Source organism: Tyto alba, unplaced genomic scaffold (genome assembly GCF_018691265.1).
Source record: "Tyto alba isolate M040663 unplaced genomic scaffold, T.alba_DEE_v4.0 Super-Scaffold_48, whole genome shotgun sequence".
Lineage (NCBI taxonomy): Eukaryota > Metazoa > Chordata > Aves > Strigiformes > Tytonidae > Tyto > Tyto alba.
Window position 1 is genome coordinate 24,704,048 of NW_024881324.1, and position 26,716 is coordinate 24,730,763.

Here is a 26,716-nt window from a genome sequence, read left to right on the forward strand (position 1 = left end):
TAAAATATAGACAAGTTTATTGATAGCTGCAAATGCTACTGTTGATGCAAAACAGACAGCAATACCCTACTCTCAGGCATTATAACACTCCCCCATGCAGAGGAGAACCAAATCTTAAGTAGGCAAATTATTTCATTCAGTGAAAAAAAGTTTCTTTTAATAAATAAAGTATTTGATATGCAGGTTTTGATGAGATTAAATTATTATAGGTATCAAGCCTTCTTAATTAAAAGCTACAAATAATTGAACAAAACTCAAAAACTTTCAGGAAACAAAACTGTTACAATTCAGAACTCAGGTGTTTGTGTTTATAAATATATATACATATACATAAAAATAAGGACTGTAAGGGTTTCCTTTTTTTGCTTTCCTTTACACAAAGTAACCAAGCATTACCATTTAGTTACCTCATGCAACTGCTTTAGCTCCTGCAGGCTCTGTTTACATTTTTGTTATTGGCTTGTATTTTCTCCTGCAGGATTTAAAAAACCTGCCTGTTCCCGTATCTCTAGGATAAGGAAAGGAGAGGCTTTGTTTCTTAATAAATCTCGCTTTCTTCAGTACAACTGTATGCCAATGGGATTATATGCTTCTCACAAATACTTTGCTAGATCTGCTATATCATTTTAATATTTCTTCTAATCAAGGTCCCTTATTTTTGTAATAATCAAAACACAATTGATTCTTTTAGAAAACAAGAACTGGGTAAAATGTTCCTCGTAGTAAGGTACATCTCATTTAGTTGTTCCAGACAGACCTCTTGAAACATTGAGTTCTAAACTAAAGACAGCAATCTTATGCAATGAGATTAATATATACACAGAGGATAAAACATGTATACACACTGCTGAACCCACATAATGCATAGAAAATTTGTATTTTCTGAAAATGCAGTGTTTGTGAATGTATTCTGTGCACAGCCTTCTCAGATGAAACGCAACGGAAATCTTGGCAGGTAATGTTGAAATCAGCCCCTAAAGGATTCACAAGTTGACAGAAACCATAGGCAGCTACTGAGTCTAACTCTATTGCATGTTATTATTAATTAATACTGCCCTTTTTAGCTTTGAGAAAGCTTACGTACTTTCCTCAGTTACAAAGCAGATCTGTTCATCTGGCACAGTATTCTTGTGTCTGTGTGGGGGGGGTTTTTTCCCCCGTGTAACACTTCTCCACCTTCAGCGCTGAGTGCAGACATCTTAATTTCATGTGTCTGAAGTAAGCCCAGCCTGCAGCTGCCTGCTCTGCCCATCGCTGGAGGGAGGTGTTCCAGCAACAGGGGAAGCCAGATGGGGTTTGAAGCAGCTCCGCAGAGGCCCCAGTTTGCATCCTCCCTTCCTAGGCAGCCCCAAGTCAATGCAAGTTTAATAGCCTGGAATATAAACTGCGGGACCCCAGGAGTTGCTTCCCCTGTGATTCATCCTTCCTAGCTAGAGACAGATGACAGAAAGGCAGCAATTGCTTTAGGAACTTGAGTTTAACCCATCCAGAGATGTCAGAGTAAACCCTTAGGGTAGCAATGAAAAACGCAGCATTACTTTTGCCTCCTTTGTCATGCAGTCCAATCTTTTTTGTCTGACAGCCCTCAAATATGACATTTTTCCCCCCAGACAGTCTAGCAATATATTTCATGTTTTTTATGGCTGACTGATCGTGAATTAAGCTGCAACGGGAAAGCAAAATGTTTACACAATAAACCCATGAATCATTTTGTAATTATTAACAAGCATTTTCAAAATCTTCCTCTTGCTGATTAGAGACCTAATTCACTGGAACTGGTCACTCACTATATTATACAAAGGAAAAAAAGTCACTGGTCCTTCACGTTCTGAAAAGGGGAATGTGATAGTAGCGGTCGTCCTCAGTCAGGAGAGAAATCTCATTCCATTCCCTTCGGTATTCTTCTGGATAGTTTACTTGAAATTCCTCAGTATTAAACCTATGCAGTCTGTAAACCCTTATCTTTACTTCAAGTAAGTATCCAAGAAGAAACAGTTCAACCTGAAAATGAAAGAAGTCTGTAAGACATTTATTTCTAGACTTAGAAAATTAAACTGAAGATAATCCAAGTTAAGGCAAGTCACCAAGCTTCCAAACAGTAGACAAGGAATAAAAGGGGCCCTTTTGTAAGTGGAGTAAGAAAACAAAAATTTTGAGGGTATTCTCAATGTTCCAACAGTCCTTTCACCGCTCTTTTGCACGTAGAGGACATTCTGGTTAATGCCTGACACTTTGGAAAAAACCCTCTTCCACCTAATGCAATACTTAACCTGCTCCCAAAGCCAGCTCACACAGCTTAGTGGGGAGCAAGAAGGGACTAGCTATTATTAAAAGATTGATACACCTTGAAAAATGGGAAGCCTGCCACCTTGTGATCACTTGCTACATGAGGGAAATATAAAAGGAATAAATTTCCTTGTACTTCATGTATATGAAACTTGAGAACGGGAATCTGAGACTGACACTTCTTGCAAATGATTGCTTAATCTGGAAAAATGCTTTGGGAAAGGCTCATATCCTTGGGCAAAGCCAGACAGAGCAGAACTTGTCCAGTTATCGTCGAACTGCTGCTGAAGGTGACTGCAACATTTAACAGTTGACTTGATAACTGAAACTGTTTATAAAAATTTCATCCATTGGAAAGTGAAACTATTTGCAGAGTGACAGTCCTCACTAAATATAAAATTGAAAAAAATTATCTTAACATATAAAGGTGAACAGTTAATAGAGTTCTCATTGGCTACTCTTAACAGACATGAGATTTAATGGGAACCAAAGAAAGGGGAAAAAAGTAGAGTGGTGATAAGGGGTTTGGCATGGTGGAACAGATAGGAAAACCAAAACAACAGGTCAAACCTGCATAATCTATAATTATTTTACATATCGAAGGTATTGTTGTCTCTTTGTCTATGTCTCACTGATAGTTTGCAGCAGGACTTTATTTCTGGCCCAGTGAGAAAACTGTCCACGCCCTTTTACTCTCCTACAGGTTTTTTCCTGAAGATAAATGACTATCCTCAGCCCACTTCTCCACATCCCAAAGAATAAAAATGGGCGAACTTCCACAGATGATTTCTGATCTATTCACCTAATCACGTCAGAGATGGAGTAAATTTTGTGATTTGTTTTTCATTTATATCATTACCTGGTCTAGGCAAATAGAGTCACCTATGGAGTTCAGATGATTCATCATGAAACTCAAAGGGTCGGACGAAGAATCACGAGCAAGGAGAAGGCTAAAAAGGTTGTGTGGGGGTTCTTCCCTGTTCTTTATCTGCTCATAGGCTTCAACAACTTCGTAGAGCATGATGAATTTTATAGCCTCATAGAGTTTGTGCTCCTTGCTCTCATCAGAAAAGAGTGTATTACACATGTATCCTCTTTCTTCATGATCTTTAGTAGCACTTATTTCAGTCCACTGGAAAGCACACAGAAGAATATTAATCAAATCATTAAGAATTCTATTTAATATGAAAGATTCCAAATGAGAAACAATTGCCAGCCTGTGATATACCATTATTGTGGCCAAATGGTGGTGCAAATAAGCAGGTGGCTCTTTCAGATCTGCAGTGAAATTTGAAGCCTTACACATTTCAGTTTCCATTTATCCAGCTGAACCTATTTGCTACAGACAGCTCCAAGCATCTGGATGCTAATGATAGCCTATGAGGAAGCAAATGTAATTCCCCTATATAAAAGCCACCCACCACCACTGTAGAAAATCCAAGTATCACTGTCAGCAAAGAGCCTGAAAGAAGCGTAACCACAAAAAAGACCTCAGAAAGTTAGAGGAAACCTGTATGGGTGCATCAGACATACACACTAAGCCATAAACACAGTTTAGATTAAGTGATGACTCCAGCTTCCGAAGTTCAGTGATCCTCCTCTATAGTACCCTTTACATAAAGTTGTCCTAGCTTGAATTCTTTAGATGCTGAGCCCAATTCAGAAGTGTGTGGACGAGCCAGAATGGTATTATGAACTGTACACATCTGTATGTCTTTAGTGTGTTCTGCTTCATGTGGTCAAGGTAAGTTGGTCGCACAAGAAGGGATGAGACAAAGACCTGCATGGGACATGAACGGGGTAGGAATTTCTCGTTCTTCTCACAGATGATAACAAGAGCTCCTGAGCTCTCTCTTGCCCTAGGGGGGTCAAAAGCCAGTGCTCACACCCAGAAAGTGGGCTGTCCAGGAGACAAAGTTGGACTGGGTAGGAAATTAGAAAGCACTCAGTCCTGAACACAGTGGCTAAAAAGAGTCATCTGGAACTGAGGTTTTTTGGGACCACAGTAAGAGATGATGAATCCCAGTGACTGGGATTCAAATGAATTTCAGTTAATTCTGTGCTTGCATCATTTATATGTTGAAGTGGCCATAAACTGTGAATTTCAACTAAAAATACAATAAATCCAACTTAACCATGAAGAAACAGATCCCACCATCTCCTCAGGCATTCCTGAAGACTTTCCTTACAGGTTAAAAATGAGACCAAGTGGATGAACCACTAATGTCCCTTTGCTAGAGGGCCCCTACTACCTAAGTGAAAAGCCTGTCCTAAGTGTAAAGAGCCTATTAAGCAACACAGCCCAGGCACAACAGCACCTGCAGGCAGCAGTCCACAAGATGATGATGGAGCTGGGAAAGGCCAGCAGAGAACCCTGTTAGTGAAAACAGGCAAAAATACATCTCACTGGCCAAACAGCATTGTTATAAAAATAAAATTAAGTTGGGAGACCGGCCTTATGCCCAGTAACAGTATAATGCATCATACAGCTGCTCTGCAACAATTTGTTATGGGTTTGTTCACCGTGCTGACTTGAAACATTTTTTCCTGTACAAACATCCAGTTTAAATGCTTTGTACTAAGGCACTAACATCAATTTAAAAGAACTAAAAGAAATTAAAAGTAAAAGCTAAACAACCCAACACTGGCAAATGCAAAGAGTGACCGGAACAAAATGATAACTGCACACAAGAACCACCAGGCATGTGTCAAGAAGACAGGCAGTTGTCACTGTGGCACAGCATGGGTGCAGGGAAGTGACAAAGACCAGATCTCTATTTTAATTCCCTCTTCTTATTACTCGTAGTTTGTTTCCAGAGCTAAATCAGTCTATTTGTGGTTTGCTGTTTTGCTTTAAGTAACAATTACTATCACTGATAATAGCATTTAAAACGACAGAGTTGTGGCTTGTATACACAGGGTGGCATAAAAGGAACTAGCTTAAATGTCAGCCAGTAAAACAAGCTGTAGTGGCTATGGTAAGACAACCCAGAACCATGGTGCACTGCAGAATTAAAAATGACAGTTTAATGTCTGATACACTGGGTTACGGATGCCTTCAGAGAAGCATTTCAACCTAACTGGCCAAAATGTTGGACTTCAGCAAACACCAGTATCCACGTGATGGCTGTGACCCAGGAGAGCACACAAACCAGCGGCTGGGCAGGAGGAAGATGTGGGGGAAAGGGTTTCAGAAAGCTTTGGGGCTACTACGACTCCCTACGCTTTAAATATGTAAATCAGAGTTATACTCATGGTTGGGAATGCAGGCAATCTGACTATGATGAGCAGAGAGGGCAGTGAGGCTGACAGGTCTTTGTAATCAAGCGCTTTGGCCTACAGAGAGAAGTTAAAGTGTATAAATAAAACATTTCATGGAGATGGGAGCAAGGGAAAGACAGTAATTTGAGAAGAAAATGCACTGTTTGTTTGTTCCCTCCCATCTGGGGAGGGAATCCAGGAGAATCTTACACAGCATGGTGTTATTTTTAATCCAAATGATGAGATACTGCAGAACCCACTTGATGGCAAGGGCAACTAGCCACATAGTAAAAACTGTGGGGAGGATGACCTCCCTGACGTGCAGGGGAACCCCAAGTACTTAGAGTAGTGGATCCGCAAAAGCTGGATTCCCTTGCAGGAGAGGTAATGGCCTTCCCAGCAGCTCAGCTCTCTGAACCTGGGAGGGAGGCTCACTGCCACAGAAATACGTAACCAGGAGCAGTTCCCTAATCCTGTCTCAACCCATTTCTCAGTGCTTTTATTCCTCCCAGCCGTTTCCTAAATACTCACATTTGTTTTTAATGTCTCCATACACTTGCGCAATTTACCAAAGGCATTGGGACCTGTGTATCTTTCTGGCCCAAAACTGTATTGCTGGATCCAGTTGCAACCTTGAGAATACAAAAGCTTTTCAGGGAGCTAGGGGGGGAAAGAAAAAAAGGCTAATCATAACCATAACAAGAAGTAGAATATAAAGTTATATAAACTTGTCTACAAACGTTTTGATTTATGATGGGATTCTATCCTCTGGTTGTACAATTCGAACAACAACAAAAAAAAGGGCCTCAGAACAACTCAAATGTTAAGAAGAAGGCTCCATGTGGCTGCCAAGTTCTTAAGAAACTTTTCAAACAGGACCAGCCAAAAAAATAAGAAAATATGCTCTCAGCAAAATATATAACCCACATCGTGAAAAGCTGGATACATCCTCATTCAGTGAGGAATTTAGGATTACAGACACCTTCCCGTTTGCACACGTGCCCCCACAGGCAGCAGCTATAGCTCCCCAACTCCTTGCTACTGTCTCCCGGCCGAGCTCCTGGAGCCCAGGGCAGGATTCCTGTTCTTCCAGCAACGTGCTCACCAGCTCCCAAGCGAGCCACTGGACTTTGAATGGATGTGGATGAGGAAGATTCAGATATCCTTTTGTGTTAAGAGACTGACCTCTAGCAGGGCGACAGTAACATCTATCCATCCACCGTTTTTTTTTTTTACCATTTAAACTCATGTTCACAATGGTAAGTTTAGATCAGGGACAAATTTTCAATTAAGAGTAGTTCAAAGAGTATGAAAGACTTCTCTTTAAATTCTGATGATGATTGTCTACTTCCATAGCAGACACATCAGTTTTGACTTGAACAAAGCCTCCTTCTGCAGTGCAAGGTTACCTGAATCATGCACATTTAGGAAATTCATTTTACCTTCACTATATCCCTCTCCTTCATCCATGATGGAAAAGGAATGCCTTGGCTGAATATCTGAAAAAGCACTGCTCTTAGTACACAATAGTTGTCCCTCCTGACTTGTCGCAGGTACTTGATATGACAGCTCCAAAACAATTCTTCATACGCCTAGAAAGAGACCAAAAAAAAATTTAGCAATAAAAATTTTAAATCTTGGACTAAACCCATGTTGATTCGAGTCCAATTCCAAACTGCTCATAAGAGGGAGCTAGGGGAATGAGAGAGTGTATTTTTAAGTTTTAAATACACAAAAATGTTCCAATACCATGGGTTTTGTAAACACCTTAAACTGGCACTGCTCCTCAAGAGTGATTCTGCACTCTCTCCAAACCCAGTGACTCAGCTGCTGTCTCTGCACTGTTTCTAGCGTAAACATTCACATGGTCAACCAAATCAGAGCAGGTCAGTGAAGACTTCTTTGCCATAATAGCTTTAATCTTGACCACTTCACAACTTGTGCTGACGCATGGGATGGAGCAGCAAAATGGCAGGAACCGGCATGTGGAGAAAACTCCTTTTGGCAAAAACATCTCCTTGCACTGACCTGAATCCATCATGCAACGGTGACCTGGGGCTTAGCAGATCTGGCAGCTCTGGGCTGATGTGGATGGCCCTTCTTCCGGCTATACACTCCCTGTATTTCCTCTGCATTACCTCTGGCTCTCATCTGAGCCCTTGTTGAGAAAATTCAGAGCAATAAACTGTCAGAGAATTGGAAAGAGGACTCTAGAGTTCCACAGGCTGCTGCATCAGACTTACAGTTTGCTTCATGAAGGGGGCAGGAAGATGGTCTCAACTCCTGGTCTTCTTCCACCTCTGTTGCTTCCTTACCCCATCCCAACACACTTCTCAGCTGCACAGCCTCCCCTACTCTTTGTATTGGTTGTGACAGTTAGCCTACTGAATCGATCCTGCTGGGAAAGATTCCTGCTGTTTCAGCAAGCTCAGGTGGCTCAGAGAAGGTTCCTTCAGGATGACCTGCTCTATCAGCTCACCATCTCGGTAAACCACATTCAACACAAGACATTAAGAGCCAGCACAAAAGAGGGAGAGGGACTGCTTAACTAGAATTAGGGGAGAAAGAGGGAAAGAAAGGACAAGCAAGGGAGTGTTCCTTCTGGGGACAGCAAGCAGGTTAGACTGGTTCAGGATCTTATGAGACATTCTAAAATGTGCTCCTTAATGTGATAACTTCTACCTGATATAACCAGCCATCCACTGGCTGCTCTATATAAAGGAGTCTCCTTTTCAGCTCTGATCATTTAGAAGGCCAACGGATTTTCTGAAAGGCTTGTATGTGTTTGCAAATTTATCAGAAGTTTTGCTATCTTTTGTTACCCATTCCTCCAAATCAGTTTTGGCCATGTTGTCTGTTCTGGGCACTTCTGGCATTGCTGTGTTCCTGCATTTAATGCGGCAAAGTCATATCCTTTCTCTGTTCATCATTTGGACATAACTCCAGCTTTTTGAAAAATATCTTCTTTTTTTTTTTTTTTTTTTTTTTCATAACTCCCTTATGCTGCTGTTTAGCCTTATCAGCTTCCTTTCACTCTTTTTTAAGTCCTTCTTGGTATGCATTTGTTCTGTGATTCCAATACCATGACCTAAATCTATATATATGTCACATACACTGACCATAAATACTCAAGTCTCATGGCAGTCTTTTAGCTTCTTTTTAACACACTTCCTTGTTTTTATGTAGTTTCCCTTTCTGAAGGTAAACGCAATTTTAATAATTTTTTTTTTGCTTTGTTGTTCTTGCAAGGATGCTGAATACAAGTATGTGCAGTCTCCTGTCCCAGAGAGCAACAACAGAAATTAGAAAGCAACATTTTGAGGCAGATCCTGTACAGTACTTGGGACCAAGGCTTCCTTTCCCACAGGATCCCTGAAAAGCTGATCCATGAAACAGTCATTGGCACTACGTTGAATTTCAACCCCACAGCTATTGCCAGTGCAGATGGCTAGTTGGTGTCTCTCATTACTATTGCATCTCCTTCCCCCTCTGCCTTTTTGGTCTCTCAGCATATCATGGACAGTGTTCCCAACATCATCAGATAATCAGAAATATGGACCTGATGCTACCTTTGTCCCGTGCCGGTCTGAAATGCCACACCGTGAGGACATGAGCATATAATGTCACAGTTAGCTGACTGACTGCATCTGAGTTGAAGCTTGCTTTAACAGATACTACGAATCTACCATCGGTATAGCTACTTTATCTAGAAGCTTTATGGGAAAAGTAAATATCCAGCACGCTGTCTTGGAGCCTACCTTGGTGACTAAGGCTTAACAGAGTTGAAACAGAGTGCCATAAAACACGTGTTGCTCCTGGAGGGCTGTCCCTGTCACAGGTTAGGATACCGTAGTGCTACTCCAACTTCAACCACTGCCTCTACCATGCTGCCTCCATTGATGGCCACCAAGATATAGCTGCCAACAGCCCACGGCAAGAACATACATCTTTTGTGGGAAGAGCAGCTGCCATTTCTGCCTAACAGGTGTAAGCATGTACACACCATGCACACAACTGAAAAACGTGTCAGTGAGTTGACGGAACACAGTGTATTCTAGCAGTAGTGAACCATGAATTTAGGAGGTCCTCAGCTCAGGAGTCCAGCTGATCCAAAGCCCAGTTGGGTGCAGCACAAATCTGTCACCTTGACTTACGGTTATGAAGAAAATGTACTAAGCCGTGAGAAATTATTTCAGGTGAAAGGATGCCAGGTAAGAGAAATAAAAATCCAGGGAGAAATATGATTATTAAGATGGTCACAGCTAGCTACTCTAAGGTACGAGATGGAAAAAAAAAAAAAAAAAAAAAAAAAGAAAAATAAGAGAAAAAAATCCCCAAACCCACAAAAAAACCTTTATGTGGAAAGGAATAAAAACCATAGAACAGCAACAACAAAACAAAACAAAACAAACTCAAAAAACTTGGAAAAGAGCATCACTGAGGATTATCTGATGCCCACAAGCAGGGGGCTGCCACCTCCCCAGGCAGTCCAGGGCTGTCTCCAGCCACCCCTCAGCAGCTGCGTGGGGTTCCTGAGGAGGACGAGGACATTAAGGGCGAGGTCAGGAGCTCGTGAGCCCGACCCGGGCGCGGGAGGAGGCGGCAGGAGCCGCCGGGCACGGCGCGTCCCGCCGGCAGGGCCTGGCGCAGGGGAAGATGGCGGCGCGGACGTGCGCGGGCCAGGCGCTGGCGGTGCCGCCGGCCGCGGCGGGAGGGCGGGGGGGATGACCACCCCCCAGCACGCCATCTCCTCGCCCGCTGAGCCCCCTCCTAACCCGGCCCGGGTCAGACGTGAGCTGCTGCCCTGCCGGCCCCCCCCGGCCGCGGCCGAGGCGGGCGGACAGACGGACAGGCCTCGGCGGCTGCCAAGCACCGGTGGCGGCCACATGGGCCCTCGGGGCTTGGAAGAGAAACGGGTGTGCTGTTTCATTCCTCCCTGGAATGAGAGTTTTTACCTTAAATCAAAGGTTGGCCCGGCCAACCTTTGGTTAGGTTGGCCTAACTGTGACATTATATGCTCATGTCCTCACGGTGTGGCATTTCAGACCGGCACGGGACAAAGGTAGCATCAGGTCCATATTTCTGATTATCTGATGATGTTGGGAACACTGTCCATGAAATGCTGAGACAGCACCTACGACCACGTTGTTCAGGCTGTAGCACTGGGGATGATTTTTCCCGTTAAAAGCCGCTGCGCGGGTCGTTGATGCTATGGGGCGGGAATTCAGAGAAGACGCAAGACTAAAACCTGATCTACATTTTAACCCGCTCTGCTCTAGTCTTTATTTAGACCCATGTTCACGCTGTCCCTTTTGCTCTTCATTTGGACAGCCGGTGTAGCAGGCTCTGGTAGCTGCGGCAGTGCTATTCCTTTCCCAGGTATTTCTTCTCCCCCATGCTCATGCAGAGATTAAAATTTAACTCTTACCTCCCTCATGTGTTTGGCCTGCTTTGTTTCTCCTTTCCATTCTCTCGCACTGTAACCAAGGAGATCAACTTCAGTCAGCACACTGAGATTCCCTAAATCGAGATTAATTCACAAGTTAGTTCTCTTCTGCTGCTCTGCATCTAAAGGGTAGCAGTGGTGGTGGGTATTAAGGAATACAGAATGGCAACGAAAAGATTACTTATGAGTTTTCTTTGAAGGCAGTTGCTCCACCTGAAATACAAATGACAAAACAGGCGTCAAAGGGGAGTTGCCAAAGGTCAATATTTACTAAAATAAGCAACACCGTGGAAGATTAAAGTCTGCATAATAAAGACCTACCGTTTCAGTAGCTGTGCTAAAAAGCTGTATAGCCTTCTGCAATACCAAAAAACAGCAACGAGGAAAGACATGCTTAGCATTAGCTGCACTTTCACTTTTTGCCACATGAGACACAAGGATTGCTTGGTGGCTGTTGTCCAGGACTGGACCTCATGCCTTCCTAAAATAGGGATAAAAAGAGAGAGGAAAAACTGTTGTCACTGTTTTGCAATACTTGTTTCTATTTGTTTTCTTACAAAAAGAAAAATCATCCAAGGACCAATACCACGCCAGATGCAACACAAAACACGGCATGTTAAAGATGAGTATATGTTTATATACTTAATGTATATACACTTTATATACTGTTTCAAGTTTCTAGGGTTGTGAGTGCAGGTGGTTCACATTACCAAGATTTCCTCCACACAGTGAAGGCTAGATACATGGAGTCACAGGAAGACTCATGTCAAAGCAACTGTTCAATAACCAAAAAAAAGTTGTGGGTTTTCGTTTGTTTTATTTTGTTTGTTTGTTTGGTTGGTTGGTTTTTTTTTGTTTGTTTGTTTTTTTCCTTTAGGATGTGCTGATCCAGAGACCTCTACCATCATTACTTTGTCACTAAGTCAAGATTTTAACACCAGGGGTTCCTGGGAGTTGTAGTCTAGAAATGGGCCACATAAGGCAGTATTAGTTGACTAAGCATCATACAACTGCCCGGGGAGTTAAAAGCATGTTCCTGCCTCAATTTGAGTAAGTTTAGGGTCAATTTCAAACTCTGAAGAGAGCTTCTTCCTGGGAATTTGGTAGAAAGCTCGGGAGATCATCACAAAGAGGGTGCACTCTCACCGCTCTTCACAGACATAAACCAGGACACGTTTGTGCTGCTCTCCTGGTATTACAGTCAGGGTTAGGGAAGGTTTTGGTTGTCTTTTGTTGATAAGAAAACCTAGAATTGAGAGAGGGCCTGGAGACTGAATAGTTGAGAAAGGCAGCATCTGCCTTCTCTAAGTGAGAAATTTATCCTCTGGATGAAATCTGAGTATAGGAAAGTCCCAAAGATTATGATCAACAGCTGCTCTATTATTAACTTATTTATTGATTTAGTACAAAACTTTAAAAGAACTCAAATTTTTATAAAGGCATCCCCAGAGAAGGCTGAAACAATCCGCCCCCAGAGAGTCTACAAAAGGAATTACTCATTCAGCATAGTTTTATGTCAGCTGAACTTCTGTCCCTCCTGGCTTTAACAGGAAATTTAAGAGGGGCTTAAGTTTTCCAAGCAAGTTAAGCCCATGCACCGTAGACAACTACCCTGTTGAAGAGTTACGTATGAATCCCAGCCGTGGCAACGAGATAAACAGCCATGTATACATTTCTACAAGCACTGTTGCACTTATACAGAGCACTGCTGATATTTGGCCTTTTCCAACTTTACGTTGTTTGAAGTTTTGTTACAGGATGTCATAAGCAAGCTGTCCAGAGGCAAGGCCCAGACCTCATCTCTCCTGTGACCAAAAGGCAGGTTAAGACCTGTAAATGAAAAGGTGTTAATAAACTTTAAAGAGGTAATCGGAAAAGCTTTGGGGGTGCTAGTTCCCATTTACTCAAAATCCACATGCTGTGAACATACAAGACGGCAGGCAGGTCTTCTGTCAGCTTCTACTCGTAGGCTGCGCCAACGTGTGCGTACCTGGCACGACCAGGGGTGACACCTGCACACGCTGAGTAGGATAAAGCAAGACACGTAGTCACGTACGACCAAAAAGACGAAAAATCAGAAGCTGCAGGAAGTGATGCCAAGTAACAGACAGCAAAACATCAGCTGAAAGGTTTGAAAATGGCATAGCTCATGGAAGCAATGGGACACTCCCACTTACAGCACACACACACACACACACACACACTTACTGCTGATGGACACCAAAGGGCACATTCTCAGTAATTGCTCACCCAAATTGCTACCTACAGAACAACAACTGAGAATCAGTGACAGACGACAGTCCTGGCAGAATCAACCCACTGCAATTTTTTCTCTCTCTTCTTTACGATAAAGGCATCAGCATTGAAAAAAAAAGCCTCAGTAGACTGTAAATAACTGAACCTTCTGCTAACTAGGGCTGAAGGCTTACAAATGTTGTTCAGCCCATGGATCGGTGGGTATTTTGGATTTACACTGTCATGCTGTTGTACAAAAACCAATGATGATTCAACTGAAATTCATCAACAGCAATTTAAACATACAGTATCAAAAGGAAGATGCAGCAGATTTTCATTACTGAAAATGACTGTGTGGTCATTCTTGATTTTGAGCAAACTGAGGCTATAGAAAGTGAGAGCTGTTCCATCGTACAATGACATATTTTGCTTTATGGAGTACCAGAAATACACATGAAAGCAAAATTTCTTCCTTTATCCCTTTTACAGGCAAAAAGATGAGAGGTCTTCAGCACCTTTTAAGCTGAATCAAGCAATCATTTGAGAAAGCTTTTGATGGTATTAACGCTGAAAAAAAACTATTGGAGTCCAACAACCCCCTGGTTTCAAGGCACATGGTTAACAGGTGCATAAGCAACTGTTTCTCAAGGAGTGCTGGGAAGCACTGGCTTACTGATTTCAACCAAAACCACAGATCTATGTCAGAGAACATGAGATAACCAAATACCGTTCATCTGTTTTTATTTAATATGGGGTATTTATAAGCAGATATTTCCCCAACAAAAAGCTAAATGGGAGATGGGAAAACCTGCAAACAAGTGCTTTGACTATTTTTGCTACACTTGTATTACAGCATACCCCAAACTTCACAAACTTTCCCTCTTTTCATGGGAAAGCTGCTGCTTAAACAGCACTTTGTGATTCAGTTGCTACTTTCAGTGCTTACATCACACTTAAAAATGTAATTACATTTTTTTATTCAAGTAAATGACATTTAGAAGTGGCAGCTGGATCACAAAGTGCTGCTGGTAAAACTCTACCACGAACAAGACATGAATTAAAGACGAGGACAGTTTAAAATAGATCTTTCCACCCCCTCCCTGCCCCCTCCAAAATTCTTCAGAAACTAAAGAGCAATTAAATTAATAACATACTGGTGGAGGGAGTAGAGTAAACCCACGTATTTTTAAACCCAATCCATTCTCTGGGATATGGACACAATTCATCCTGTTCTTCAGGAGACAGTGACAACCCGTTGGTGCTGTGACCAGCTGCTGGGCTCACATTTTTCTGAAGACTGGCACGAGCATCACCATGAGCCCAGGGAGGCCTGACTCTTCTCCCACGGCAGGGAATAGGGCCCTGGGACTTCCCACACAGGTCCTAGCAGAAATTCAGATGAACAGAGGTTGAACGGCACTGAAATAGGAGCTGATAGCAGTGTTTGTCTTACAATGCGAGTAGTATACTGTGTTTGCTTTTCATGCCACATCAACTTCCTGCTGGTGCCAAACCTTAAGCTTTTACCACCCCACAAAGTCAGCAAGAGACACACACAGAACTAAAAAAAGAAAGAAAGGAAAGAAAGGAAAGAAAGGGAAGAAAGGGAAGAAAGGGAAGAAAGGGAAGAAAGGGAAGAAAGGGAAGAAAGGGAAGAAAGAGAAGAAAGGGAAGAAAGGGAAGAAAGGAAAGAAAGGAAAGAAAGGAAAGAAAGGAAAGAAAGGAAAGAAGAAAGGAAAGAAAGGAAAGAAAGGAAAGAAAGGAAAGAAAAACAAAGGCCAGAAAAAAGATGAGTAAGAGACATCTGCAACATCTGCTTCTTTCACAAGTAACTCAAGAGTCTCTAAAGGATTAGCTCCACATTTGACTCCCTCACAACATTTCTGAGGCTGTCACCTTAAAATGCATAACTGATGAAATGCAAAATGTAAGAGATCAGCTTGGGAACTAGCAGGCAGCACTGAAGTGCAATCCAATATTCATTCCAGCATGTCTGATGGTACATTCACCCTCTTACTTTTTTCCTCCCTTGTAACAAGCCCATCAGGAAGATAACAGCGTCTTCCAAAATTAAAATCTGACTGCGTGACTTCTGTTCAGGAAATTCCTCTTCACAGTCCTTTTGGTACTGAAAGCGGGACAGTACTTGTTACCATAAAGTAGCCGAGTTTCATACTCCCATCACACAAGAATATGTTCCTAGTTCCGGAAAAGCAGGTATCCCCTCCTTCAAAGAGGGAGACAGAACTGGGGATCCCTCTGTTCCAACCCTTCTGCTGCCCACCTGTACCCCTCCTTCTCCTCCTCTCTTGGATGCAGAGCCAGGAAGAGAGACCTCTCAACTGAGGGGACGCAAGGCTTGGCGTGGAGGTCCAAGCCTGCCCGCATTCACTGTGTGCCCGCAGAGCTCTTTTCACAGCTGCACATCACTTTTTTTCCAGACTACACAGTATCAGTACCGAGGTATGTTATAAAACAGGCTAAGTCCTTCTTTTAAGGGAAAACAAGCAAATTTATCCTCATAGAGCAGGCATCAGCGTGATGATGCACACATGCACACATACACTTCACCTGACTGAGCCAAGAGGGTGACAGACAAAAAACTATTATTTATACGAATTCAACACCTACAATAGATTATACCCCATAACAATTTAGAAGAAAGAAATGTGCCTTTGTAAGTAGTGCCAAGTGATTGAGAGGTCTTTGATTTCCCAGTTTATTATCAGCGCCGCACCAAAAAAAATGAAAAACTACTGAAAACAGATCAAACACACACCAAGATATGTGGGAAACACTGCTTAATTCAGTAACTATTTCAGTACAAACCCCTTCCTTTACAGAGCAAAGCAACGTCAACTTGTTAAAAAAAAACTTCACCTGTTCTAACAAACAACTGGAGATGAGGATCTCTACTTGCTGTAAGAAAAAGAGACTCATTTACAGGCAAAGATGGTAATCATCAGTGACTTATAAAAAGTTCGACCATGTCTTCTGAACAGATCTCAACTTCTACTCCAAAAAACAGCAAAACAAGATCCCACCCCCCAAAACCATAACTAGAATCACGTAATTACCTGGAAAACGGAATAGTTTCAGTAGCACTGAGGCCCATCACTTGCATGAAAGGCTTTATTTACACAGCTCTCCTGTGTAGGAGTCCCAAGTGCTCTCTCAGCCCTTGTCCTCTTTCCGCAAAGATCTTTCAGGAAAAAATAGAGCAGAAAGGCTGGCAGCCTTCTTCGGACTCCCTGATCACCAAGAGGACCCAATCCTGCTGTTAACACACCTACCCAGTCGCAACACTTGCTTATTCCTACTCTGCAGCAACAAGCATAATGCATTCTTACCTACTGCATGATTATCTGAAGTTTACCCTGTCAGTTACCTTTACAAAACCAATTTCATCTATATAATCAAGATATTAACACATGCCCTAGCCTACATGTACCATTTCCCTCTCTTCAAATGCCTACAAGAACAAAAGGAAAGTTCAGTTCTTGATCTCCTGTATAATTCAGCTTCCTTTTTAAGGTACAGGGAGCTTCATCCAGGACCTTCAGATGATTAAAGCTCAGCTACACTTCCATTTACGTAAGAAAAAACATGAGAGATGCCTTCAGAGAATTTACAGTCCAGAGCAATAGGTGAAAAGCATCTCATGCCATAAAAAACAAGTGTCTCCGAAGATCTTATTCCTAAGTATGTGTAAAAAATAATAAAAAAATAAAATAACCTCCTTTTAAAGAAGGAGCCTCTGAAATTTCTGTTACTGTGATGATTTTATTTTTTTATGTGGGAAAAAAATCCATCCTCATTCCGAACAACTACTTAATGCTTGTACACTTCAAACTGAACTTATGTAAATGCACTAAATCTATTATTTGAAGGAAGCCCACTCTACGGATTATTACGCCTGCTGCTGAGTTGCATGTTGAGCCATCCCTAATGCCATCCAAGTTTGTTTCTGGTTTATCCATTTGCAAACGCAACTCTCAAAATGCCTTTTATATTTTTTTTTTTTTTTTTGCTGTGCCAAATCCAAACTGAGAGAGTAAAGAAGTATTTTCCCCCTGAACATCCTATGCTTAAGTTTAGCTGATAGGCTAATTGGTATAAATACCTTGGGTTTTTCTGTTGATTTGTCTAGACAACTGAAGCTTTGGTTATGGGGAAAAACAGGTGAAGCCTCACTTAGCCATGAGAATTATTTCCCTCCTCCTGTTTTTAAATCTTGTTTGCTAGACAGCCCAAGACTTGCATACATCCAGCCCAACCCTCCAAGGACGTGCAGTCACTAGGGGCTGCGGAGGCTGGGTGGTACCACAGCAGCATCCCCCCCAGGTCTCTCCAGAGCCCCTTCTCGGGGCTCCCCAGCACGGGAAGCACCCCCGGCCCTGCCTGACACCCCCCCCCCCCCAGCAGTGCAGGCTCCAGGGTCACCTCCACCCCCCCCCCCCCCCAGAAGAGCAAGACCTCCTCAAGCACATCGCCCCAAAGGAAAGGACTGGTGGGCTCTGCGACTCGGGCACGACCCGCAGCAGTGGCCACCACACCACGCCAGCACTGGAGGAGGGATGCAAGGGGCAAAGCGGGGAGGCCCCCCCCCCCCCCCCCCCCAGGCTGCACGCGAGGAAGGGTGAAAGGCACCTGGATGGAGGGAGAGGGAATGTCAACGGAAACCCCCACGGGAAAGATCGCAGTGTGATCAGCACAGAGGAAAACAAGCTGCTTGTCAGGCTCCACCGGCAGCGCTCCTGGGAGAAAACCCCCCCCTTGGACAGCCCTGGGTGACACCCCAGCCCCTCGGCATCACCCGATGGGTCATTCCTAACCAGCGGCTTGACACCTTGAGGCACCCTTTGCTGAAGTGCTGTAGCCCAGAGGAGAAAGCAGCAAGAAATGCCAGTCAGCTTGGCAGGCACCCGCTGGAGGACAGCCCAAGGAATTTTAAGTTTCAACCCATCAATAAACAGCTATCCCAAGCGATAGCCGGGAAAACAGCAGCATCAAGTAACCCATGACAAACAGAAAAAAAAAAAATCAACTCGTCTGAGCTCGTTTACTGTCTAAGCAGTACTAGTCACGGCTGTTTATTCTTACAGGTGACGCGTAAACCTGCCGTCAGGTAAAGCCCCTGCTCCGAAAACCAGCCCCCTCTGACCAGGCTGCGCCCACGTCGCTCACCATTCCCAGCCCTGCACGCTCACGATGCAGACGTTATGTCTGCCTGCGGAGCAGAGCCCTCTCCCAAAGCACACCAGTCTCCGCGTGCAGGCCGTGCAAATCGGTGTATTTTTCATACGGATCAATAATCACATATAATTTATGACTAATAATCACAAATAATTCACATCTCCCAGTGGCGCAGCCGATCACAAAGCCTGTGCTTTCCCACTAGTTATGCGCAGAGGTTATTCCAGCTGTGTTATTTGTTTTCTTGGACATTTTCCTTGTCTCTCTTCCTCTTTCCAAGACAGATTAGAAGCAGAAGGGCAACAGAAAGCATTCAGAGTGATGGCTTTGATATTTTGCAAATTCCAGAAATTGGTCTTGCGTCTCTTTCTCCCTACCTCTCAACCTCCAGCCTGATGAAATTCAAAACTTCAACTTTATTCTGCAGAACTAATGCTATTTGTATGGAAGTAGCTGGGGTTGTTTAAACCCTACTCTCTCTTCATCTTTTAAAGGGCAACGGTTTCCAACTGGTATTTCTTAATTAGTTCACGCACATAGCAGTCCTGTGCATTTTTTTTTTTTTTTTGAGAGCGCATTACCAGGCACTTCTTGCTAAAAAACTTAGGCAAAAAAGGCATGTTAAAAGGTAAAACTTACTGCATCAAGGTAATTTAAATTTCAGTTACTATCACTCAGTATAATACCAAAGTGATAGCTGGTACAAACGTTTCACAAAAATGTGATTCAAGAACCCAGAGTATTCTGTGTGGAAGCTCTCTTCTTGTAAAAATACATGATTACTATTGCTAATGCACATTTGGTATTGTTACAGGTATTTGGATGCCAAGAGAAGCTTCAAGTCAAGTGCTCCAGACATCAGTCACGGGGACCAGGAGACCACGGTTCCCTGACACCTCTGCATTTGGAAAAACTGCCTAAAAACTGGACAGTTATGTGGCAAGGTCTACATAAAATACAAATTATGCAAAATATGTTTAAGTGTGACCCGACGTATCGAGCTCTTCTTGAGAGACTGGCACTTGGCAGAGGCACAACTTACTTTTACTTGTAAACTAAGTAAATTAAAGAGAGAGTACTGGACCGTTTCTAACCTTGAAACGTGGCTGTGTCATTTTTAAAGAGCTACAATGATATGAAATCCCTTATTTTTAAGGCCTCAGCCTCTGGCACGCATGTCAGAGCTGAAATTCACGTGCAGGAAGTGACACAAAATGAAACCAGAACTGAAGGGCGGCGAACACGTCTGCAGGTCGCTCCCGCACGGCCCGGAGCTGTGCTCAGAGGAGGAAAAAAAAATAAAAAATAAAAAAAAAAAAAATACGGGGGAAACCACCGGGATGTCTCTTCGTCACATAGACAGACCTGAAATGAAGATTTAAGTTTGCAGGAAGATTGATTTTGCACAAGCTCGTCAATGAAAAACTTGCAGGCGTTTCCCCGGTGGCCGCTGACGGGGCGGGGGGGCAGTGCCAAGCACCTTGCCGTGATGCCTCTTCACCGCACAGATGTCGGGGCAGACTCGATGACGGGCAAAGCCCCACGCACACCACGTCGTATCAAGGCACTAGGCTGACGCTAAGGTACACGTTTCCCACTCTCTCAGCACCATTCACCCAACACGATCACCTCACCCTGGCAACGTAAGTGCTAAGCACTCAAAAACTCTGGAAAAACCTCAGCAACATATTACGAATGACAAATCGGAGATGGGGTCTTGCCCAAGACCACATAGATGGTCAAATAAGACAACACAACTCTTCTGCTCAGTCCACAGCCTTCTCCTCAGAGAAATGTCTGTTGAAAGAAATGTCTGGGCAACACAAGTTGCCTTGCTAGCCCCATCCCTCTGCACGGGGGGTGCGTGGTGTGGCATCTGTCCCTGCCAGTGACATGGGGACGGGAGCTAGAGACACGCCGTGTTTCTCTGTCAGGAGCTTCCAGCACCTCCACACAGGCTACGGAGAAACTTCAGCACTGGGGTCTGGATCCTCAGGGTGCCAAAAATGTACAGTATCACTCGTCAGCAGTGAAAAAATAAGAAGACGCTACGAAGACAAATTGAGGCTGAAAAGAAACTAAAAGCTGCTGACTTCATGAATTTTCTGAGAAATTTTTCGGCATCCTGCAGCAGTTTTGGAGTATTTTGCAACATGTTTGCCTTCACTGAAGCCTTCTCAAAAAGCGGACAGTAACACCCTTATCTCCTTTTTTTCCCCTCACTTCTGCTGGGGCAAAACTTTGACGTGGTTTGATATGATCAAGCAACAACCATTATACTGTTCATGGGGAAAAAAAACAGCCTTTCCATCAAAGCAAATTTTGCAATATACAAACTAAACTCTCTCTAGCACCTCGGAAGTAGGTACAAGATCCCTAGCTACAAACTCAGCTCTTAAAGCTGTCATTGACCACATTTACATTGCTGTGGCCGAAGTCCACGAGTCCTAATATCTTGTTTTTGCTCCTGAACCACTGGCATTTTAGTTACTAAACAGCTATTTCTCTGTCTTTCTGGAAGGCGCAACATTTTCATGTCTGGTCCCCAGCTCTGCAACCAAGCCCAGAGGAACCGGCGTTTGCCACGCTGGGAACCCCGGGCAAAGCTCCCCCTTGGTGCCACGTGCAGGCACCGCCAGCTCTCTCAACCCAGGAGTGCAGAAAGGGCGCTGTGCGCCCGCCCTGCCTTCCCAAATTCCCTCAAAGCAGCAAACAGGGCAGGGTGAGGTGTCAGCCAGCAACCCAGATTCGCGTTTGACTTTGAGGAAGTACTGTAACTCCTTTAGCAGTCAGAATGCCTGAATAAAACTGTTATTAGAATAGGACTAAGGTGGCCCAACGGTAATTTTCTTGAAAAATAATTTCACAGCCTAAACCAAAAGAAAATGAAGACGCTCCTTAAGGTAAACTCAATGCCGTTCTAATCACACCCACTAATTTAGTTATGCAACTGTAATGAAAGCAGCATACGTATACAACCTTTTGACTCCCGAGCACTGGTTACTCCCTTGTGTTCTCAAAACAACTGAATTATAACCACACTCATCTCCCCTAGTATAGTTTAGCACTGTGACTCCCACGTGCGCAGGGTCAGGAGGAATTTCTGAAATTTCAAACTCATTTGCCTGGGTAGTCATGCAAGGCCAAGCATTTTCATACATTACGCTCAAGAAAAACTGCAGACGTTACTGAAAAACCTTTTAATGTTTGTTGTTCTATCTTTGGTAGGTAGGATGTGGGGCTTTAACCTGGAAGCTGTATCTAAGAAACAAGGTGGACAGACAGTCCTATGCTGAACAGGAAAGCCACACCAAACAGTCAAGCAACCTGATCCAAAACGTTAAAATGAAAAAACTTATATTCCAGTGGCAAAACCTCTCAGAAATTAAAAAATTAGATCAGAATTACAAATCTAAATGCAGATGCTTATCCACAAAAGCACCTACATTTAGTATGCCAACCAGCATTTGAATGCTGCTTTTGCCCTTGAAAATCAACTGTAACACCCTTCACCTGGTAGTATATTTTGTACAGATCTGCAAAATGGCAGCTTCTCCTCTCACTGTACGGTGTCCCCTTCCATTTCCAATGGAATTATTTGTCAAGTAATAAAGAAATTAGATGCTAAAGGAGCAAACTGCAGTGACTACAAAGAAGTTTTCTGAGCCTTAAAACCAAAATAGGTCATTTCTTCCTGTTTCACACGCTTTACCTCTTTGTTTCATCACTTGCTGAAACTGGAGTGGACCAAAGGACGGAAGTGGGAATAACCGTACTTGCACATACGAGCAGCAGAGCCGCTAGTACCACACTAGCTTAAAACACACTTACTAAACACCACAGAAATCTGGTTCTTTCTCCACTGCACAAAACGAAGGCCGGATACAATTTGTACAGCTCCTCTGAAAAGCAAACCAGTTGGTTAGTATGAAAGGCAGTCCAAAATGAGAGCCGGACCAGGAACCACCAAAGCAGAGATGCAAACTGTTAGGGCAAGGTATCTTCGGTCTAAAACACCCCTTGACAGTGACCTGAGATGCACACACAGCACAGAGAGCTACGAGCAACCGGCAAGTAGATCAGAAGGGGTGCATGTCCATCTCCTCGAGTCTTGCCGAATTACATGCTTGTTTCTGATCCCCTTTTTCCTAAACCTTCACCTTTCCGATGCGAATAGATGCCGGCCTCCAACATTTGCATTCAGATATAAAAAAAAAAAAAAAAAAAACAAGCAAACAAACAAAAAAAAAACCAAAAAACAAGCAAGCAAACAAACAAACAAACAAAAAAAAAAACAAAAGGCAAACAAACAAAAACCAACAAAAAAACCCCAAAAAAACAAACTCAAACCAAACCTCCCACCCCCCCAAAAAAAGAAAAAATGCAAAACCCCAAAGGCACACCTGACGTGGAAATAGCACGCGTCGCTGTTGTTTTAAAACCACGACCTGCGTTAGAACCGGGAGCGCAGCGCACCCGGGTCCACCCGTTCCCGAGTGAACCCCGACCCACGCCAAACACGCAGAGCCCCCCGGCAGGAGACCCTTCCAACACGCACCCCCCCCCCCCCCCCCAAGAGTCGCTGCCGTGCCGCGCACCCCCGGCCCCACGGCAGGTCCGCTCCCACCTCTGCGCCCCGAAGGAGTTGGGGGGGGTGGGGGCGTGGGGGGCTGCGCCCCACGCAGTCCCGCCGCGGGGATCTTTGGAGCAGCTTTTCGGGTATTTACTACCTGGGGGAAAACGACCGCGAAAGAGTGGAAAATAAAATAAATTTTAAAAAATTAAAAAAAAAAAAAAAAAAAAAAAAAGGAAAAGAAAACCAAACCAAAGAACTACACCCCAGCCCCCGCCGCGACACGCGTGGCCCCTACCAGCCACCCCCCCGCCGCGCCTCACCCCCCGCCGCCGCTCCCCGCCGGCGCCTCCTCCCCGGGGGATCAAACCCCGTCCACGGGCGCGACGCGGCTCCGCCCGGGGCGGGGATCCCGCGGGGCCGCCCCACACCCCCCCCACCCCACCCCCGGGGGTGCGGCTGTGGCCGGGGAGGGGGTGTGGGGGGGGCGTGGGGGGGGTTGTCTTTCCGTTTTGCGGGGCGGTAGCAGCGGCCGGGGCGTCACCGCGGGGGGGAGGCGGGCAGCGGGGGGGGGGGGGCCCTTGTCACCCCTCCCTCGGGTGCCTGGTAAAGAACGAGCCGAATTAATTCTCCCTTTCCCCGGCAGCTCCCCCCATCAGTCAGACACAGCCTGCGCTTGGGTGTCACGCTCCGTTATTGTGCATTTTAGAGCCAAATTTCCCTTCGCGGAGACCGACGCCATCAGCATCTGCCCGAAACGCAGCCGTGAAGCTCAGTGACTTCCGAGTTGGTGCTTTTCTTCCCTATCATTAAACGCTGAATTTCCTCACCGATTCACTCTGTAAGAAGATGGAGTGCATTCAGCCAGAAAGAAATTCACCCTGGCCCGGTAGCTTCCCTTTTAGGTGTAATTTGTCCCCACTGCGCGTAGAGAATTTGCATAGACCGGTGTAATTTCTTTCCTGGTTACACATTAAAGAAAAATTTTCTTCCATCTCCCTAGGGACTTTGCAGGAAAACCAGAAAGGAGTTGAAATGGTCTGAACAAGTGACGCAGACTTAAATCTTTTAGAAAGTCACGAGTAGTTTGCTCCAGTACAGAGCTAGGACAAACTTCCAGAGTTGTTTTTTTTGTTTGGTGCCTTTTTCTGTTTGTTTGGTTTTTTGAGGTTTTTTTTTCTAAAATATTATAAGATATAAAAGGGTAGGAGACAGAAATTCAACACTTTTTCTGCACTTTTCATGAAACAGTGGAGAGACTTGTACTGTCTGACATGAATTGTTTCTCCATCCATCTCAACTAATCTGGGCAAGGAACAAAAGAGATAAAACCTGTTAAGTATAGATGTGCCAAGCTCTCAATTATGTGCACTCACAGAAAGCCACGAACACACTTATCTAAGTAAAAGAAAATCTAGACTTAAAAACCAGCTCAAAATAGCAAAAGTAAATAGTTGACTTAGAGCTGTCAGTTGTGTAGGACTGCGCTGCTCCATCAAAAAAAAAAAAAAAAAAATCTGGGGGAAAAAAAAAATAAAATAAAATGGTTTAAGTGCCATCTCTATGCCTCTCTGGGGCACCAGCTAACTGGCACTCGCCATTTGGACGTGGAGTCTGTGGTTTAAGGTAGCTGTGTCTCAGGAGGTGCAGCTGAGAGATGCTGTTGGGATCTAGCTCGCACGGCATCCACCTGGGATTTGTTTCTGAGCCACGGCTTGCCTGCACCTCTCCCAGGCTCCAGCTTCCCCTTCCAGCTTCCTTCTCACCTGGACCAGGCCAGTGATGGTACTGCCGGATGGTTCAGCGTTCCAGCCAAATCCAAATTTGCCTCTTTCTGCTCTCTCTAACCCGAATTAAGATTTTAGGATTTAACAGGTGATTTCTTTGTGCAGACAGGCCTGAGAGTTAATGTTTATCTAGTTGCTGACTCAGAGAAGAGAGATGAAACACGCACAGTACAAACACTGCAGATCAACCCCCCCGTAGCAGTGAGTCTTTCCCACTTCCCGGCTCTCTGCTCTCTTCTTGGGCCGTGTATTCAGCACGTCAGTGCAATCCAGAGAATAGCCTACGCACCTCTTTGCATGCCTTTTCTGAGAATAAACCCTGTGGCAACCGGTCAAGCAGAGATCACTTACTTGAAACCTCCAGAGGTATTTTTTTTTTTTTTTTTTTTTTTAACTAACATCGTCCTTTTTGTCCTCCTTAAGCTCTTTCTGGGCTTCTTCCCTGAGCCACGTAGGGAGAGCTCTCTACTACCTTTTCCCATTTGTGGGCTTCGGCAGGGGGATGTGGTCTCTCCCCCCTAGCAAGTCGCTGAGAAAGGACAGCCTCTACCCACCTCCCTCCTCCGCAAGCCCCTCCGTGGCCTGGGATGCAGACAGCGATGCTGAGACTGAGCCAGGTACCACACAGGCCTCCCGCGCTCTGTGCTGGACCGGTCTGGGTATGCCGTTCCTGGCAGCTGAATATGAGCAAGGATTATCCTAAAGAGAGCAAGCAAGGTCTAGGTCTGAGCCAGGATCAACTGCAAAAAGGGGAATAGCAGCTGGCTGGAAGGCAGTTTCTGCGGCGGGCGGTGCAGAAGTGAAAACGTGCTGCTGCAAGGGTTCAGGAAGCTTCAGAAAGGGTGAACTTCCCCAAAATATCTTGGAAAACAATGTAGTGAGCTAGAAAAGGCCTTACTTAGAGTCTGCATTCGACATGTTTCTGCAGAAGTCATGCCTCCCCTGCTTTGCCTCCGAGGAGGCAGCAGCTCCATGGGGACAAGGGGAGAGCTCCAGGGAGCTCAGGCTGGAAGCAGCTTAAGTTTGATTCCCTTCCTCCAGACTCTCTGGTCATGGCATTTTGTACACCTTTGCGAGATCCAAGAAAGGCTATGTGCTGATGGCAAACTTCTACCCCTTAGGGAGAGTTACGATACTTCCTTCCTTTAGGGAAGCGTTACAAACATGCCCAGAACATGAACCTCCAGGTCTTTGTGTAGGTCACGGCATCTCCAAGCTGCAGGCATGACCGTGGCTACCTCCCTCGGCTTGTACCCACACAAGACTGCATAACGATTACAGCAAAAGCTTATACTGGAAGGCATGCTAAGCAGTTGCGAAGACATTTTAACCATCTCCGTTTAAACCCACAAATCAGTAGCGGAAGCGGCTGCCGTGTTCTCGCTCCCGTCGGCAGGTGAGCGGCAGGATTATAACCACAGCCCAAAGATCATCAAAAATTCAAAAGGAGTGTGAAAAGGGTCTGCTGAGAGAAAGGCAACAGCATCCAAGCCAGCCAGAGTAGGAAGCCTAGGTGCAGAACTGGCGAGAGCTTCACCCTTCCGTTTTTCAAGTCCATTATTAACAGTCAGGAACCATTTCCCTGTTGATCACCGTTTATTACTCTGACCAAGGTCAGGGATAGCCCAGCCCATAGGTGAAAGTAGTGCCCGTGCAGCTGTGATCTGCAGCGCAGGAGCTTCCTGTAGCTGATCACCAGCTTGGTGAGATGCCAAGATTTAAAGCAGAGCTCTATGAACTTACCGATGCTTCTCTTTGAGTGGTTATTTCTGCTTCGTTTTTCTTGCTCAGTGAACAGGTCTCTGCTCTTACTTGCCTTGCTGTCGTGTCGCCTCTGCATCTCCTCTCCAGAGTATCCCCACCCAGCTGGATTTCTCTCCCCTGACTTCTTTTGCCAGGAGTAGCAAATGAGTGTCTACAGACTCAGCTCCT

At 44.5% G+C, this 26,716-nt stretch overlaps 1 protein-coding gene across 2 annotated transcripts; it reads right to left on the minus strand.

Moving 5' to 3' along the window:
* OTULINL (OTU deubiquitinase with linear linkage specificity like) lies at window positions 1-26,716 on the minus strand. Of its 2 annotated transcripts, none has more exons than XM_032992016.2 (8): window positions 26,528-26,716; window positions 11,315-11,474; window positions 11,175-11,206; window positions 10,976-11,067; window positions 6,990-7,139; window positions 6,079-6,207; window positions 3,146-3,418; window positions 1-2,001 (listed from the first exon to the last, which is right to left on the minus strand). In XM_032992016.2, exons 1-8 carry the CDS (start codon window positions 26,622-26,624, stop codon window positions 1,822-1,824), a joined length of 1,113 nt encoding a protein of 370 aa, XP_032847907.1. In that variant the 5' UTR covers window positions 26,625-26,716; the 3' UTR covers window positions 1-1,821. The 2 variants fall into 2 exon arrangements, with proteins under 2 accessions (XP_032847907.1, XP_042662664.1); XM_042806730.1 differs by lacking the exon at window positions 26,528-26,716 and adding an exon at window positions 23,321-23,371.